The 15843-nt window shown below is 56.6% G+C and overlaps 1 protein-coding gene across 6 annotated transcripts in view; it reads right to left on the bottom strand.

Moving 5' to 3' along the window:
- Positions 1–15843, bottom strand: part of NFATC1 (nuclear factor of activated T cells 1) — a 106552-nt gene that overhangs the window by 84490 nt on the left and 6219 nt on the right. For all 6 annotated transcript variants that reach the window (XM_033087400.1, XM_033087403.1, XM_033087404.1 and 3 more), the window contains exon 2: positions 6467–7556. In XM_033087400.1, the coding sequence (XP_032943291.1) occupies positions 6467–7556 (1090 nt within the window). The remainder of the gene's footprint in view (positions 1–6466; positions 7557–15843) is intronic.

Genomic DNA, 15843 nt, shown 5'->3' with positions numbered 1-15843 from the left:
GCAGGACCCCACTGGGCGCTGCCACCTCACCAGGTGTCTCCGACACGGCCAGTGAGTGACCGTCATGCCCCCGTGACACTCCACACACGTCTGCTTCTGACCCACCACTCGTGCTAATGCTGACTTAAATAAAACAGTGCTAACTCACGTCCCCTCCTCTTCTGGTCCCTGCACACCTGCACGGTGGCACCACGTGCCCTTCTGTGGGTCAGGAGCTCAAGGCCATCAGTGGAGCGAGAGGCCAGGTCTCAGGCCCTGACCTGCAGGGAACACGCCCCACATGGCCAGGACAGGGGCCTGGAGACCTGCGGCTCTTGGCCTTTCACTGGGCGGGGAGCGCTTTCCGTGTGCCTGTTTCCCCCTCTGTGAAGTGAGATTTGTCCGTGCACTGCCTCCCACACCGATGAGCTGCTCAGCCCCGTGCAGGTCCCTGGGGAGGGAGGCACGAGGCTTTCCGGCCATAGTGCTCTCCCCACCCGCTCTGCAGAGCTCCGGGTTCAGGGGACCAGGACCGGCCCCTGGCACAGGGTGCCTGCCCCACAGGTGCCGTGTTCACCTATGGACATTGACTGGAGAGGAAATTGGGCATCAGGCACACGGCTTGAGGACCTTCCAACGCTGGTCCACACCACGTGTCATTGGCGCCTGAGTGAGTCACGAGATCTGAAACAGCCACTCAGACCTACAGCCAGCCTGCGTGCACAGGAACAGCTGGACCGTCCACCTCAGCTTCGGACAACGTGGCTGGGGCTCTGAGCCCACGCCCAGGGCCTGGACGGCTGCCCTCAGGGCGCTGCCTCTGAACACCTGCGGTCCCCAGTTCCCAGGGACAAGCGTCCCTTCCTCCCTACAACCCAGAGCCCGTGCCTGCACCAGGCTGGCGGGTCCCTGGCTGTCATCCGCCACATCTGCAGGTGGCCTCAGGGTTTGAGCGCCCTGACCTGAGCACTTGTGGCACTAAGTCAAACGCAGCCACGTGGCCGGCTGGCCCTTCCTCTGTCTGCACAGCCAGCTTCCTCACTGTGGACAGGTCTGTCCCACGTGTAGGTGGCACTCAAAGCACAGAGCAGCCTATACTGGATGGGAAATCTCACACAAGTTGCTTCCTTATTGGAAACCAAGCTACTTAATGCTGTGTGTCACCCAGGCTCCAGAAAACGCTTCGGACACACTGAGGGAAGCAAACCTCATCGTGATCCATAAAACCATTTTTGCTCAGGGACCCAAGAACACTGACAAATAAGTCCCATTAATTGCACGGAAGGCCTAGTTTTAATGTGGACAACCGCGGTCTCCCCATTAAATTTTTATCCCCTAAGCAGACCCTCTGTCTGGTGCCCGTGGTGGCCCAGCCCAGGTCTGCCGCAGGCGCCGCTCCAGGGGCACTTCCCACGCGCTGTCCTGAGAAGAAGGTCTGAGCAGAAATGGCTTCTTTGTCTGCGGTCACATCGTCACTGGACGCGCCCTCCCAGCCAGCACTCAGCAGTCTGGGAAATCTCAGGATTGGAGACACGTGAGGCCGTAGTGCTGTCACAGCCCCCGCACACATGGCACGGACACAGCAGGGCCAGACCAGGGGCTGCTGAGTCCCATGGCTGCGACTCCTCTAGCATTTGCATTATTCTAGGAAATCAGCCAGCATTTCAGGCCTCGATGGCTCGATTTAAGAATCTGAGTGCAAAGCCACAGAAATTCAAATTCTTCTGTCCTGTCCAGGAACAGTACTTCCTCTTTGCCTGGTAACAGACAGTTCACAGAATCACATCAGTGAGAGAAAGGCGGGCCACACCCTGCACACTGACCTTGGGACGTGCCTGAGGCTGCAGCAGAGCACCCAGCCCAGCCTCTGCTGCCCGGTCACCGTCTCAGGAAACCTCAGGCTAAGCTCGCGAGTTAGAAGTCAGGTCGGCAAAGCACTTTTCAAGCGTCAGCTGTGAACTCTGGAGCCGGAAAGAAATTGCACAACCAGAAGCGAGCCGTTGGGTCTGAAAGACTGTTCAGAGCTCTGCACAGCTGGCACCACATACGGCCCAGAAGACGACGACCAGCCGAGCCCTGCACGGGCAGGTTGTTGTGCAGAAGTGCACACATCGCTTTGTGAATGAGCCATTCCCAGACAACAGCCATTCCTGACCCCTGAACACTGGCTTTACCTGCAGACGCCTCTAGAAGGGGCTGTGGCTCAGGTTAGTCTCGGGGCTTCATGGAGACCTGTGTCTGTGGGGTTCCCACCTGCACCAGCAGTGTGCTTCGCGTCCTGGTAACAGGACATGTGTGTCTTTGTCAGGTTCCAGACAGCGCCTGACGCCATCCCACAGCCTCAGAAAATTAGACGGGTCTCCTGGTGGCAGGGACCCAGTGAGGGGCAGCTTTGGGACCAGGTACTCACAAGCTTGAGTGCCAGCTGGCCATCAATAACGGGGGCCTGAGCAAGCGTCCCCGACTCTGAGCCAGGCCCTGTCAGTCTCGGGCTGTGCAGGCAGCGACTGTGGCCCTACAACACCTCCCGCACTGTTGTCTGTTGTAAGGCTCACTGTGAGCGCGCGTCCTCTCGTGACGTGCAGGTGGCATCCCTCCCATAGTCGAGAAAAGACCCCAGGTGAGCTGGCCCCAGCCAGGGCACCCGGCAGAGCGGAGTGGTGGTGACCCCTGTGGAAAGGCACGTGGCTGGTAGCTGTTTAATCTTACTCCAAATTAGGATAAACTCTGAAATATTCAGATCATCTATGAAACGCAGTCGGGGTCAGCAGGAATTTTTTTTCAGATTTTGGAAGCCGATGCTTCTGCATAGCACAGAAGTTACGGGTATTAACTAAAATCATCAATTTCACAGCCAAAAACCTAAAATACACGGATATGGACGTGTAGTTAGTTGCTTGGGTCACTGAACCCGTTGTCCCCAAGTAAAAACTGTTCAGTAGGCTCATCTTGCCCCTTAGAAAATCTCCTTCTTTGTAAGGATGCAAATCCAAAGCCAAAGCTTCATGTTCAGGAGTTTCACTGGAGGGCACGGGAAGTTTAAGAGTGTCACTGATCGCGCTCTCATCAAAAGCTCCTGCCTTTCTAAACCCACTGTTTCTAAGTCCATATTCCTCATGTGTCTCCGTGAATTCAGAGACGACACTGGGCGCAGACAGCTGAAGATGGTGAAGCGTCAAACGCTGCAAGTTTCCGCGAGCCTATTGCGAAAGGAAACAGTGCGGGGTGTGTGGGGGCAGCGACGGCACCGCCCGGGACGACGCGCCATCGCTCCTGTGAAAGACCAGGTGACGCACATGCTCAGCTGCACACCTTGCTTCCTCGGGGTTCAGGTGAAACCCTTTAAAGCCACCATCTCAAAACTACCATGTAGAAAGAAGACACGCCGGTCAGTGTCCTCTAAACGCTCAGGCCGCCCTGCAGCCCGGCGGGCCTCTGGAAGCTGCTGTCTCATCCGCATCCCACCCGGGAAGGACTGGAGCACACCCTCCTGGGGAGGCTCGTGGCCTGACCTGGACCTAGAACTGGACTGTTCACGGGAGCTGGCAAGTTCCCTAGATTTCTGCACATCTCCAAGCTTCAAGAACAGAAGCGTCATTCCGTTAAACTGTAAAGGAAGTCTGAACTCTGGATCAACAAAATCCAGACAATGTTGTGAGCTTCACAAACAGCTTCCTTAGTTGCAGCAAGAAATCAGCGTTGCTCTTGGACCTGCCAGACACCCTGCACTGAGGGGCGGCGGGGGGTCCATGAACGCTGTGCAGATGACAAAGCCCCCAAAGGGAAGTGAGCCCCAGCACACAAATGTCTTGGGAAAAGACCAGCACGGCACACTTTTCGCTGAAGTTCCTTTTCCTGGTGGGACAGAATTACAAGTGCACACAGGCGCTGAGCGCCGGGATGGGGTGGCTTTGCTATGACAAGTTCTCCGTCCCGGATTCTGGATGTCCCTGCAGACAGTGTGCACGTCGGCCGCGTAGCCGGGACCTGCTGACGTCCACCTGCTCTGGCAGCGCTGCCTGGGCCGGAAGTCTGCTCACCCTCTCCTGCGGGCAAAACAGCCTCACCTCTGACCTCCACACAGCCCCCAGCTGCACCTGAGCGCCAGCTGACGGGATCACATGGAAACACATGGCAAGGACCAGGAAACATATTTTGGTGTGGAACCAGGACAGTGGGAAAGGTCAGCTTCAAACCCTTGGGGAGCAGTTTGGTGCCGTCCACGTGATTTGTTTGTTTGCATTAACGCACGGGAGCATACAGCTCACTCAGGCTCTGTGACCAAGAGATAAAGAGCAGTCATGTGTCACCGAATGGCTGCTCCACTGCCCGAAAAGACAACAGAGCAAACGCAGGACTGGTCACACAGACGACCACCAACCACCCACCAGACACACCCAAGTGAGCCTCGCAGGGAGGGGTGACAGGTCACTGACACAGGAACCTGCCACTGTCCCCGAGATGCGAGCTTGGGTGTTTTGGGATGAACTGTGTGCCTCCAAAATGCACAGGGTGGCGTCCTGACCTGAGGACCTCAGTGTGTGACCATGTGTGGACATGGGGTCTCCCGGGTGATCGAGTTGGATGAGGTCGCCAGCTGGGCCGCGAGTCAACGCACCCGTGTGCTTGTCACCCAGAGAACTCCGGGCACAGAATCAGGCCCCGAAGGGAGACAGCAGAGGAGACACAGGCAGGAGCCACCTACACACCGGGGGAGCCTCACAGTGGCCGTCGGGTGTTTTGTCACAACAACAGCCCCTTGCAAACGAACACACAGGCTTTGCCTAAATTTAAAGCTTCTTTAAAAGCCCTGAGCTACAGTCATCTGCGTGCTCCTGACGGTGCCATGTGGATGACGTCACTCGATGTGGAGACTGAAGTCCCACTGTCAGTGACTATGACCTTCGTGGTCCATGGAAACGCAGAAGGTCATCAACTCATAGGTGTGTGAGTCTGGGATTGAGGGGGTGAGCTTCTAAATAGTCTTGCTTTATTTACATAAAATTATAAAGATTGTGCAGCAGGCACAAACAGTGCTTAAATGTTTTAAGTGCCTCCAAATGGGTTTTTAAAACTCCCATGTTGATGTATTAAATCCAGGCTCTGAGATGCATTTGTTTTCATGATAACTTTGAAAATACCGGCTTTTTCAACTTTATCGTATTGAAAGCAGACGTTGGGATAGAAATGTGGACACGTCCCGATGCGAGTCGAGAAAAACCAAGTGGTCCCGTTTGCTTTCTCTCTGAACCTTAATGGATGCCAATCACCATCCGATGGCTTTAAAACTGTCAACCTTATACTGTCTCTTCACCACAAACTTTCCAAAGGGTACAGCGGTGTAGCTGCCTTCATTCAGCGCCTAGAACTAAATTACCCACTTGCAGCTCGAACAACATCAGCTATGTGTCAGCTGTGGGCAGAGAGGGGCTGGGACAGAGCAGAACCTCCCGGACTCACTTCCCATCTCACTGGCGCACAGCTGGAAACTGTGGGTTCGCCTCCTTCTAACAAAAGAAGGACCAGGAGGAACCGACACTCGGCCTCCAAGGCCAGAAAAATACAGGCCTGCACCTCTTCCCGGGAGGCGGCCACAGCCCCGGGCCGCACGGCACCACGCACTGGAGGCGTGTGGACGCCTCCACCCCTGATCAGAGCCCTGCAGCAGGAAGCTCTCTGCCAGGGGTCGTTAGTGGCCCACCTCTTGGGAAAGCTGTTTAGTTAAAAATAAAAACACGGGGCTGAGTAAGTGGGCCCTACGGAGCACAGCAGCCCCACACACTGTGAAGAGGAAAAGCCAACAACCCGAGATGCGGAGATGGGAACAGGCTTGAGCTGTGTCACCAGACTGCAGGGACCTGAGTCTCGGGGGAGGACACGGCTGTGTTGTTCTCCAAACCCTGGCAGGGCCGCGGTGGGAGCGGGGCTGCTGCTCCAGGGGACTGCTGAGCCGAGTCCCATCTGCACCAACGCGGCGACAGCAATTAGGCGAGAGAAGGGACGTGGGTGAGCAGGGAGGCGAAACACTAACAGGAGAGAGACTGTTTGGTTTCATGAGAACAAAACGAACGCTGAGTGTCCGTGTTTGCAAACGCTTGTCCCGGGCGGACTAGTGTCCCCAGCACTCACAGGCTGGGGTCCTAACCCCCAGCGCCTCAGAATCTGACCTCACTCGGAGACGGGCTCTTTAAAGACATAATTAAGTGAGGACGAGGTCTTGAGGGTGGATCCTCATGCAACAAGACTGTGTCCTCATTAAAAGGGAAACGTATTACAGAGACACACACGGCAGCGCCACAGGACCCCGAGGGCAGAGAGGGGGTGACGTTTCTAAACACAAGGGAGCCAAACACTGGCAGCAGACCCCTGAAGCTGGAGAGGCGGGGGACCCCGCTGGGAGCCGCAGACGGGAGCCCTGAGCCACCGGGCCCTGCCCTCTGCCGGGGGGAGAAGCCGACCTGCCTGCCCGCCCCAACTTCGGGCTCACCTGGCGTAGGATGTCGGGGACCGGGGACGGGCCCACTGGTACGGGTGCTGTGGCACTGACAGGTACTGGTCGCAGAAGGCACCCTTCCGGATGTGCTGGAAGGAGGGGAACTCCTCTGGCGGGAAATCAGACGAGGGCGGCGTGGTCCCCAGGTCCTCGCCCACCGGCTCCACCTTGAGCGCCACGGAGGGCGAGTGGTCCAGGGCAGTCTTGCGGGCCTTGACGGGGACGCCGTCGCCCAGGTCCAGGCTGCTGTCGGTGCTCAGGGCGTTGATGGCGGCTACGATGGCCGAGCTGGTGTACTGCGTGGTGTTGCCCAGCCACGTGTCGTCGGTGACGCTGACCCGCGGTGAGCTGTGCGGGGACGGCGTGGGCGAGTGGTGGGGGGAGCAGGACAGCTGCCGGCCGTTGAGGCCGTACTTCCTCTTGTTGCAAGGGGACGACGGCCGGGAGGTGCGAGCCCCCAGCCAGGTCTCCTCCGTGACGCTCGTGCGGGGTGAGGTGGAGGGCGAGTGTCGCGGGGAGCCGAGCAGGCTGCAGGCCCCCAGGCCACGGGGAAAGCCCTCCTCGGCGTCCGTGGTCTTGGGGGACACGCACGGGGACTGCCACGGGGACGTCTGTGGGGACGCGTATGGAAACGAGTAGTTGGACTCATAGGATGAGGCCTCAGAGTTGCAGCTGCGCGAAGACAGGCTGCTGGCCGGGCTCAGGCAGGAGGGGTCGCGGTACGCCTCCAGGTTGGGCAGGCTCAAGGTGGCTGTGGACGGGGACCGCTTGGAGTTGGGAAGGACGCCCTCCACCTCCACATCATGGAAAAACTGGCTGCTGCCGTGCTGCAGCCCCAGGTATGACGTGATCTCGATGCGCGGGCTCTCCAGCGTGGGAGCCGCGCTGGGCCTCACGTGGCTGGAGGACAGAAAGTAGCCCGAGGGTCCACTGTCCACAGCGGCTCCGTACCCCGAGGGGTGGCCCGCGGCCACCACAGCCGGCGCCGACGTCTGCAGGTCGTGGCATGGAGTGGGCAGGGACGGGTGTGCCGTGGAGAGGGGCAGGCCAGCACTGATGTTGGAGGACCCGTAACTGTAGTGCTCTGGAAGGCAAAATAAAAAGGAGGACGCGTGAGGCGTGGCCATCAAACGTACAGACCCACGGCCCCGAGGCGTCCAGGATCTGGGGCCGTCACCCCCGCCTCCCCAGTGGCTCAGAGCCCCAGCGCAGCCCGGCCTGGCGGCGAGGTGCCCGTGGCCCCTCCCACCCTCCCTTCTCTCCACTGCCCCTCACGTGCCCACACGCGCGTGCCCACCTGCAGCTGCCCCTGTGGCTGCCCTCTGCCCAACTTCCCTCCTCCGAGAGCTGTGTGCTGGTCGCCTTGCTTTCTTCCGCTCTCTACTCAAAAGCTGCCTCCCCAAACACCCGGTCAAAATGGCAATCCCCCAGCCCAATTCTTATGTCACTGTACCGTTCTTTCTTTTTTTTTTTTTTTAAGGAGGGCCCATCTCACAGTGGCCCATGCGGGGATCGAACTGGCAACCCTGGTGTTATCAGCGCCACGCTCTAACCAACTGAGCTACCCGGCCACCCCCAGCTTCATTTTTATTCCTTAACATTTATCATCATCGCATGCACCATCTTTTTCTCCAGTAGAAACTGACCTCCCTGAGGACAGAGCCTTCACCTGCCTTAGTCCACTTTGGTTTCCTGCTGTCTTCAGAGCCTAGGACTGTGCCTGGCACAGAAAAGTGCTCGATTTGTTTAGCAGATGAATGGGTGGGTGGGTGGATGGATGGGTGAGTGGACAGGTGAGTAGGTGAGTTTTAGATACACAGACGGGGACATTTAAACACGCTTGAATAGGCTAATCAGTGTTGCGCTGCCCAAATCACCAGCTACAAAGAAACCACCTCAAGGATTGAATGGAAACACAGATTCTGGGGTTTCTCTCTTGTAAACTGCGATGGTGGCTCATGGCGTAGGAATCCCTTAAAAACAAGCAGGTGAGGCTGACGCATAGCTAGGTTTAAGTATCGTCACATGGTAATTATAAAACAAAATAATTTTAAAACTCATCACCAGTGTACTTAATAATTCTTGTCAGGAAAGCCACACTCGTGGATCTCCACTGTGCACTTTTCTAACGTCTCGGCTCCTCGCTGCGGTACATGTAGAGATGATACCCCAGGCCTCTGAATAATGGAAACGTGCACATGGAAACTCGACCCAGATCCAGGCACGGGCACTGGCAGGAAGACGCTCGTTTGGTGGCAGGGCTGTGGTTTGGACCCCACGTGGGCCAACACCAGGACACCCAGGGTCTCCAGACGTGGTTCACACCCCACGGCACTCACCGATGGAAACGGCGTAGCGCCCCACGCAGGCGAGACCTACTTCTGCTGTACCTTCCAAGAGCAGCCATGAGCCCCTGTGCGGTAACCCAGCGTTTCATAAACCTTGCTATCAAGCAGCTCTTGCTCTCTCGCTTTTATGGCTCTAAATCCCCCTGATAAAACTGCGGTTTGCTGTTCCCAAGACACAGGCCAGGTCCCTCCGGGTAGCCTGGGGACAGCGCACAGCCCCCTCCAAGCCGGCTGTCGCGGGAGGCCTTGTCGAGAGAGAGCACCAGCGTTCCAGATGCTCAAAGTCGGTGCCAGCTTCCCAAAAGCCCCCGGGAGACACAGAGCCGTGACAAGGAAATGAAACTGTGACTGAAAACGTTCAGAGTCGGCAAGGGCAGAATGGCCCCACTTGGGCTCCTCCAGCCAGGCAGCCACGGTCCCACTGTCCTGAAAACCTCTGCCCCACCATCTCTGGGTCTGCCCGCATGCACCCCAAAAACCAGCAGGACACTGGGGACACACCATGAGGAAAGCAGAGGCCTTCACACCCAAGGGCAGGAGGCAGAGACCCACACCTGTCCGTGGTGGTGGGACGGCCACGCCCGTGTCACCAACATTCACTGGGACGCCAGCTCACACCAACACCCTCACTGACACTTTACACAAAAACTGAAATCAGATATTAAAAACCTGATTACGATTTTTGTAAAAATCAAACCAGAAGCTAATAACCCTGGAAAGGCACTTCCTGGAGGAGGATGTGGCATGAGGGCCGCAGGCAGAGGCCCCAAGCACTGCAGTGACCTCTCGGGACAAGTGTGGACATCAATGCCTCAGCCCTCCCCCCGCCTGGCATGTGGGTGCCAGGCCCTCCTCCCACAGCCCGGGCCGTGACAAACCGCCACAGAAGGCGCCTGAGCTGGACACGGAGCAGGCCGGGCCGCTGTCCAGAGGGAGCGGGCAGGGACAGGGCGAGTTCCACAGAAGGCAGGCCAGGGCCTGCAGACAGGAAACCGCTGCCCTGTGAGGGTCACCCAGCACGGCAGGACCACCGAGGAGGTGAACGCAGAATCTCTGATTCCCTCGGCACCCGGGAGACTAAACGCTACTCTGTATTTCTTCTAAAAGATTCGTCTTGGCAAAAAAGTATTTCTTTGTACCCACATACAAGGTAGTGTTTACACTATGCACTGTTACATATACCCATCTACCTATGTCCCACTCAGACGTCCTCCCCCCAAGCTGGCCCAACACCTCCCAAACCTTTCCGACCAGAACCGCTGGTTAGAAAAAACACCAGTGATCCCGAGGCTGGCAGATGTCGGCAGTGCTCACGTGACTGCAGGTAAGTCAGCCATCAGCCAGTCCGAACAGGAGCAGGGCCGAGGAGGGTGGGCGTGCGAAGCACCACCGTGGAATTGTGTGATTCTGATGATGGTTCAAGGTGAATACACACTCCAGTGACAAAGCAAGTGTGAAACCATATTACACGTTTACAGGGCAGGAATTTCAGTGATGAGACTTTAATAGCTTCATTACGTGGGACTTGTTCTGAAACTAGGTGCTAAGTCAGAGAGGTGTTTGCCCGCCTTCTCCCCTGGCGTTGTTTTCACGAGTGACCAGTACTGCCTCCTGGCCCCCCATATGCACGAAACGGCCCGGAGTGTGCATTTCTTCAATACAACTGTCCTGGCCGCACACCCCTTTCCGGCTGCCCCGCTCCTCGGGGGAGTGTGGCTCTTCCGATGTCCCAGCGACCCGCCCCCAGGCCCCTCCACAGCCCCACACACCTGGCGGTGCCTCCGCCAGCCCTGCGGCCACACTTGCACTGGCTGGTCGCCCACAGGAGCTTGCTGGTCTTTCCCTAATGCTGACACACGTTCTCCTGGCCCACTGAGGTAGACTCAGGGGCCGCTTCTTGGGGCTTCTGCTCCCCTTCTGTTTCTGGGGTGGAAGAAATACCCCAGGGGGCCCCCCCACAGAACCCCCAGCCGCAGGCACCAGGGGCCCTGCCCTCGCTGGCAGGGCTTTCCAGACAGCTGCTATAAAGCCTGCACAGGTCAAACTGTCCCCTGGTGTTTGTCCTCAAGGTGGCACAGTCCCCACGACAGGGCAAGTGCCCCACACCCCCAGATGGAAGAGCCTCGCCAGACCTGGCCGCCCGAGTCCGAGTGAATGGCTCCCATACTCACACCCTCGCCGCCTGCGAGCCTACTGAGTGTCCAGAGCCCTGTGGCCTGTGCAGAGTGCACGGATAATGTCACAGTCTACAAAAAGGGAATTTTCACTTTAGAGAGAAATCACCAACTGCAGCAGACACAGCACCAGGCACGAGGTTGATGCAAACATGGGGTGTGGGTGTGAGCAGCAGACACGGAGCGCGATGTGTGTCCTCCTCCTGCTGTCCTCCCTGCCCCTGGGAGCCCCGGGCCCTGGAGAGGACACTCCCCACCAGCAGCAGCCCGAGGTGGTCGGGACCTTCAGGAGGTTTGGGACGGATCCCCACACTTCCTGCCCCAGGTACCGTGTTTCCCCAAAAATAAGACCTAGCCAGACAATCAGCTCTTGTGGAGCAAACATTAATTTAAGACCTGGTCTTATTTTACTATAAGACCTGGTCTAATACAATATAATGTAATATAATATAAGACCAGGTCTTATATTAATTTTTGCTCCAAACAACACATTACAGCTGATGGTCCGGCCAGGCCTTATTTTCAGGGAAACACGGTATGAGAACACCATGCGTATGTACGACTCATTTGAAGAGAGAGCCGATCCCACAGTTGAACCACTCTTTGTTGGCAGGAAGGTAATTCTGAGAATTTAAAAAAATGCCAGCAATTAGCAGAGCGAGCCTGGGGCCCCCCACCTGCTGCCCACAGGATCCTCCCATGGAAAGTTCTGGAGGAAATGCCAGGTGGGGGACGGGTGGGCAGAGTGGGGGGTCTGACAAGAGTCTTCCTGGAGCAGCTAGTACAAATGGCCCCGTGGACAAGGCCTGGCCGTGGGAGGGGACGAAGAGGAGCAGTCACCACCCCTGGTGGAGCAGGGCGTCCGCTGACGACCAGAACATTCCAAGAAGAGGCCTTTATTTAAACCAAAGTCTGTCAATAACCATGATTCAATGAGGAAGAGAAAGAACACAAAACCTTCATTAGGAAACAAGAAAAGACTCACCTAAGCACAGCTTCTCCTTAATTAGACAAATTATGAAATGAAGGCCTCAGAAGCCCGAACCTCACTGTGAACGTGCCGCCGAGCTGACGATGGATTCTCTTTAGAACAAAAACACGACCAGCAGTGGTCCCTGCCTGCGGGGCCAAGTCCCCCGGCCCGGCAGGCACCTGTCCCCTCCCGCCACCGCTTCCCGCCATTTGGTTTTATTACCAACCTAAACCGTATTCAAACCTGAATTATTTAACTATTCAAAGGGATCACATTTACATGGAATGAAACTATTCCTCGTAACCTTCTTGACAATCCTGAGATGTTCAGGCTGATTCGTGTCACGTCACGACCCACTGGAGCGCTCGCTCATCACCCATTAGAGTCATTTTCTGCTGGTGCTTTTGGCACCTGGCCATCTGCTAAGGAGGCCCATTAATAAAATTGTGACAGGGCAGGTGAGCTCAAAGAAACGGCAGGAGTTGAAGCAAATCTTATGGAGAGCCTATTCAAACTGGTTCACTGCAATAGAACTGGCAACAGTGGCTCTGAAGATGGCACTGCCCTCCTTCCTCTCTAATTCTTGCTGCTGTGTGGGGCGCTCTGGGCGCACGGGCAGCAGCCAGGGCGCAGGCGGGAGCCCGGCAGCCAGCAGGGTGCCCCCGGCTCCTAGGCTGGTCAGCGCCCACTGCGAATGCCGTGCTCAGCAAATTCGGCAAGTCGGGCATTGTCAGACTTGTCTCGTCTGATTCTGAGAAATAATTAGTTTCAAACCATACAAGTGTATTACTTCTGAAGAACAACCAGAAAAGTACATCCACGTGCTTTCGGCCAGGCCCAGAGCATCGGGCCATCCTGCAGACCCCCAGGCCGGGCGCTCCTACGTCAGGGCCGCTGCCCTTGGCAGCTGTGTGCGGTGCAGCCCAGACTGGCAGCACTTGCGTTCGGCCGGCAGGGAGGCCCTGTGTCCACGAAGCGGCCGTCGGCCACCTCTGCCCGCTGTCCGTCCTCTGATCTCTCACAAACTCTGCAAGATGCACGGACTTCGAGTTTTCATTTTAAGGAACGTCCCCCTTAGCGTTTGCTGGGGTTGAAACGCACGCAGGACGTGAAGCTAGAAATAGAGCTGGAAAGAATCTGACTTCCAGGTCCCGTCCTTCCAAATGCCTGGCCAGACCCCTGTGCACCGAACAACGGGGCCAGCACTTACACGGCAAGATTATAATTTTGCAGGTCGTGGGAACTATGGCAAAGCAAAGCAAAGCAAAACACGCTCAGCGCCTACACCCCACTGTTGGCAGCTCTGTGCTGAGCAGCCGGGTGACGGACAGCTTCCGAGGGCACCGTCCGCCCAACAACCTGCAGGGAGAAGGGTGCACACTGATGCCAAGAGGCCTTGCTACCACAGCCGACACGGGGACCAGGCCGTGACCGAGCACAGCAGCCCTGCCGAGGGACTCGGGCACCGAGCCGCCCGCCTGGGCCGCACACCTCTCCTCTCAGGCCTCCATGTCTCACTCTGCTTTTAGGGGATCAGAAAGCATGCAAGGCGTCGTGACTTGCCCGTCTATCTCTGACAAGCCGGACACAGGGTTCAAATACCCTCTGCACATCTAACTGTCCTTGATGGAAACATCTCTGCAACTTTGGGCAAACAGAGGACAGCGGGGGCCCGTGTATTAAAGATACGGGGATTATCCTAAAATGTCCAAGGCTCCTGCTCCACAGCTGTGTTCAGCGGTCCGGAGGCAACCCCGCTGGGTGGCGACAGTCCCAGGGCAGGACTGACCGGCAGAAGGGCAGGGCCCCGTCCTCATGTCACCCTCACCAGGCTGAGACCAGACCTGAGAATCAAAATGCCCCCAAAGACGTCCCTTTCGACGAGAGTGACGCCTGTGGAGGGGCTGTGAGTGGCCCGACTGCCGGGGAGACTCCAGCAGACTCAGAGGCTGGCCACGTTCCTCCCGAGTTGCCAGGGTGACAGTCCTGGCAGCGTGGGGCTGGCCAAAATAACTGAGCAAACAGGAGCCCCACGGGAAGCAGGGCCACGCCCGCCTCCCAGCTGACAGCACAGCAGCTACTTCCTGAGGGGAACAGGAGGCCTCTTCCCCTGCCTCCCTCCCTCCCGGAGGGAAGCCCAGCACCCAGCCTCCGACCCCGGGGGTGGGGGGCAGTGGAGACATGAAGACCGTTGCAAATAACACGCCTGCCCAGCCCAGGGCAAATTATTTTTACAATTCTCTTTTCTTTCTCCTAACAAATGGTCACTGACTGTCTACTTGCACCTGCTGGGCACTCAGAATAAAGAACCCAAGACCCAGTCACTCCCTTGAAGGAACAGGTAAGACAGGAGCCCCGCCGGTGCAGTAGCCAGAGCAGGAGGTGGCCTGAGAGACGGGGACAGAGGGCCAGGCCATCACTGACCCCGGGAGGACACCACTCTGAGGACATGGCTCTCAAGTCAGAAGCAAGCGTGACAGACGAGCGACAGGGCTGTCGGCGGTCAGGGCTGGCCTGTCCTTTGGACAAAGTGAAGCTCTGTGCGGAGCTTCACAACCGATCTCCGTGTTAGTCATTCATTCACTTATTTATATCCAGGCTCAGTCCAGAAATCATGTGAAGCCATTTCTATCCCTCATTAAGAGTTGGAGAATTTAATGTACCAACTTAATGTAATAACGTAATAATTATAAAGTAATGTAAAAAGTAGTAAGAACAACAAAAAAGGACTTTGTTCATAATCGCCCAAACCTGCAAGCACCCAAAATGCCCTTCGGTAGGTAAATGGGTAAACTGTGTCCATCCAGACAATGGGGTCGTATTCAGCACTGAAAAGAAATGAGCTCCAAGACAGGGAAAGACCTGGAGGAAACTTAAACGCACATCACTGAGAGAAGCCAAACTGAAAAGTTACATACTGTCTGATTCCAACTACGAGACATTCCGGAAAAGGCAAAACTATGGAGACAGTAACAGGATCAGTGGTTGCATTGAGTTGGGGGAGGGCGAGGGGTGGACGGGGGAGCACAGATTTTGAGAGAACTGAAACCCCCGTGTGTGACACTATGATGGCAAATACATGTCATTATCCATTTGTCCAAACCCACAGATTGTACACCACCAAGAGTGAGCCTATGGACTCTGGGTGACAGTGTGACAAACGTCCAGTTCTGGTGGGGACTGTAGATGGTGGGGGAGCGGTGGTGTGTGGGGCAGGGGGTGTACGGAAAACCTCTGTACCTTCCCTCAATTTTGTTATGACCCTAAAACTGCTCTAAATATAAAAAAGCTGCTCTTAAAAAAAAAGGAAAAAAGCATGAGTGTCTCTCACAAAAATATTTGAAAAAGGAATGTTTTCCAGCAACTCCTTTCCAACACGGTGACACAGGAAGGGAGCTCTCTGCATCTCGTCCTGGCCTGCTCTGCCCAGAGCTCAGCCCAGCTGCCTGAGGCCTCCCCTCCCCCAAAGTCTGGTGGCTGCTGGGTCCCAGGTGCCTGTACCTGCAGGCCTTCCCTCAGGAGTCCTTAACTGTAGTTCTTGGGAGGTGGGGGCGGGGCAGCTACTCAGCAAAGGTGCTTAAAAGCAGCCCTGAGGCCCTTGCACAGCCCTGGTCAGAGGCTCAGGAGGAGGGCGCCACAGAGCCTGTGCCAGTTGTGGCCTCCCACCTCCCTGGACGGACCCCTGAGGACACAGGATGTGTCCCTGGGACCCAAGATGGCCCAGGAGAGCAGTGCAGTCCAGCCAGGATTGGCCTTCACACCACAGAGAGGTCAGGAGGGGGTGCACACTGCAGAGGGCCTCGTTTGTGGTATTTGCTAAATGAACTGAAAAGGGGTTGAACACCGAGGGAGACCATCTTCTGATGGAGAGAACCC

The sequence above is a fragment of the Rhinolophus ferrumequinum genome, chromosome 19 (genome assembly GCF_004115265.2).
Source record: "Rhinolophus ferrumequinum isolate MPI-CBG mRhiFer1 chromosome 19, mRhiFer1_v1.p, whole genome shotgun sequence".
Taxonomy (NCBI): Eukaryota; Metazoa; Chordata; class Mammalia; order Chiroptera; family Rhinolophidae; genus Rhinolophus; species Rhinolophus ferrumequinum.
This window is presented reverse-complemented; position numbering and strand designations above follow the sequence as displayed.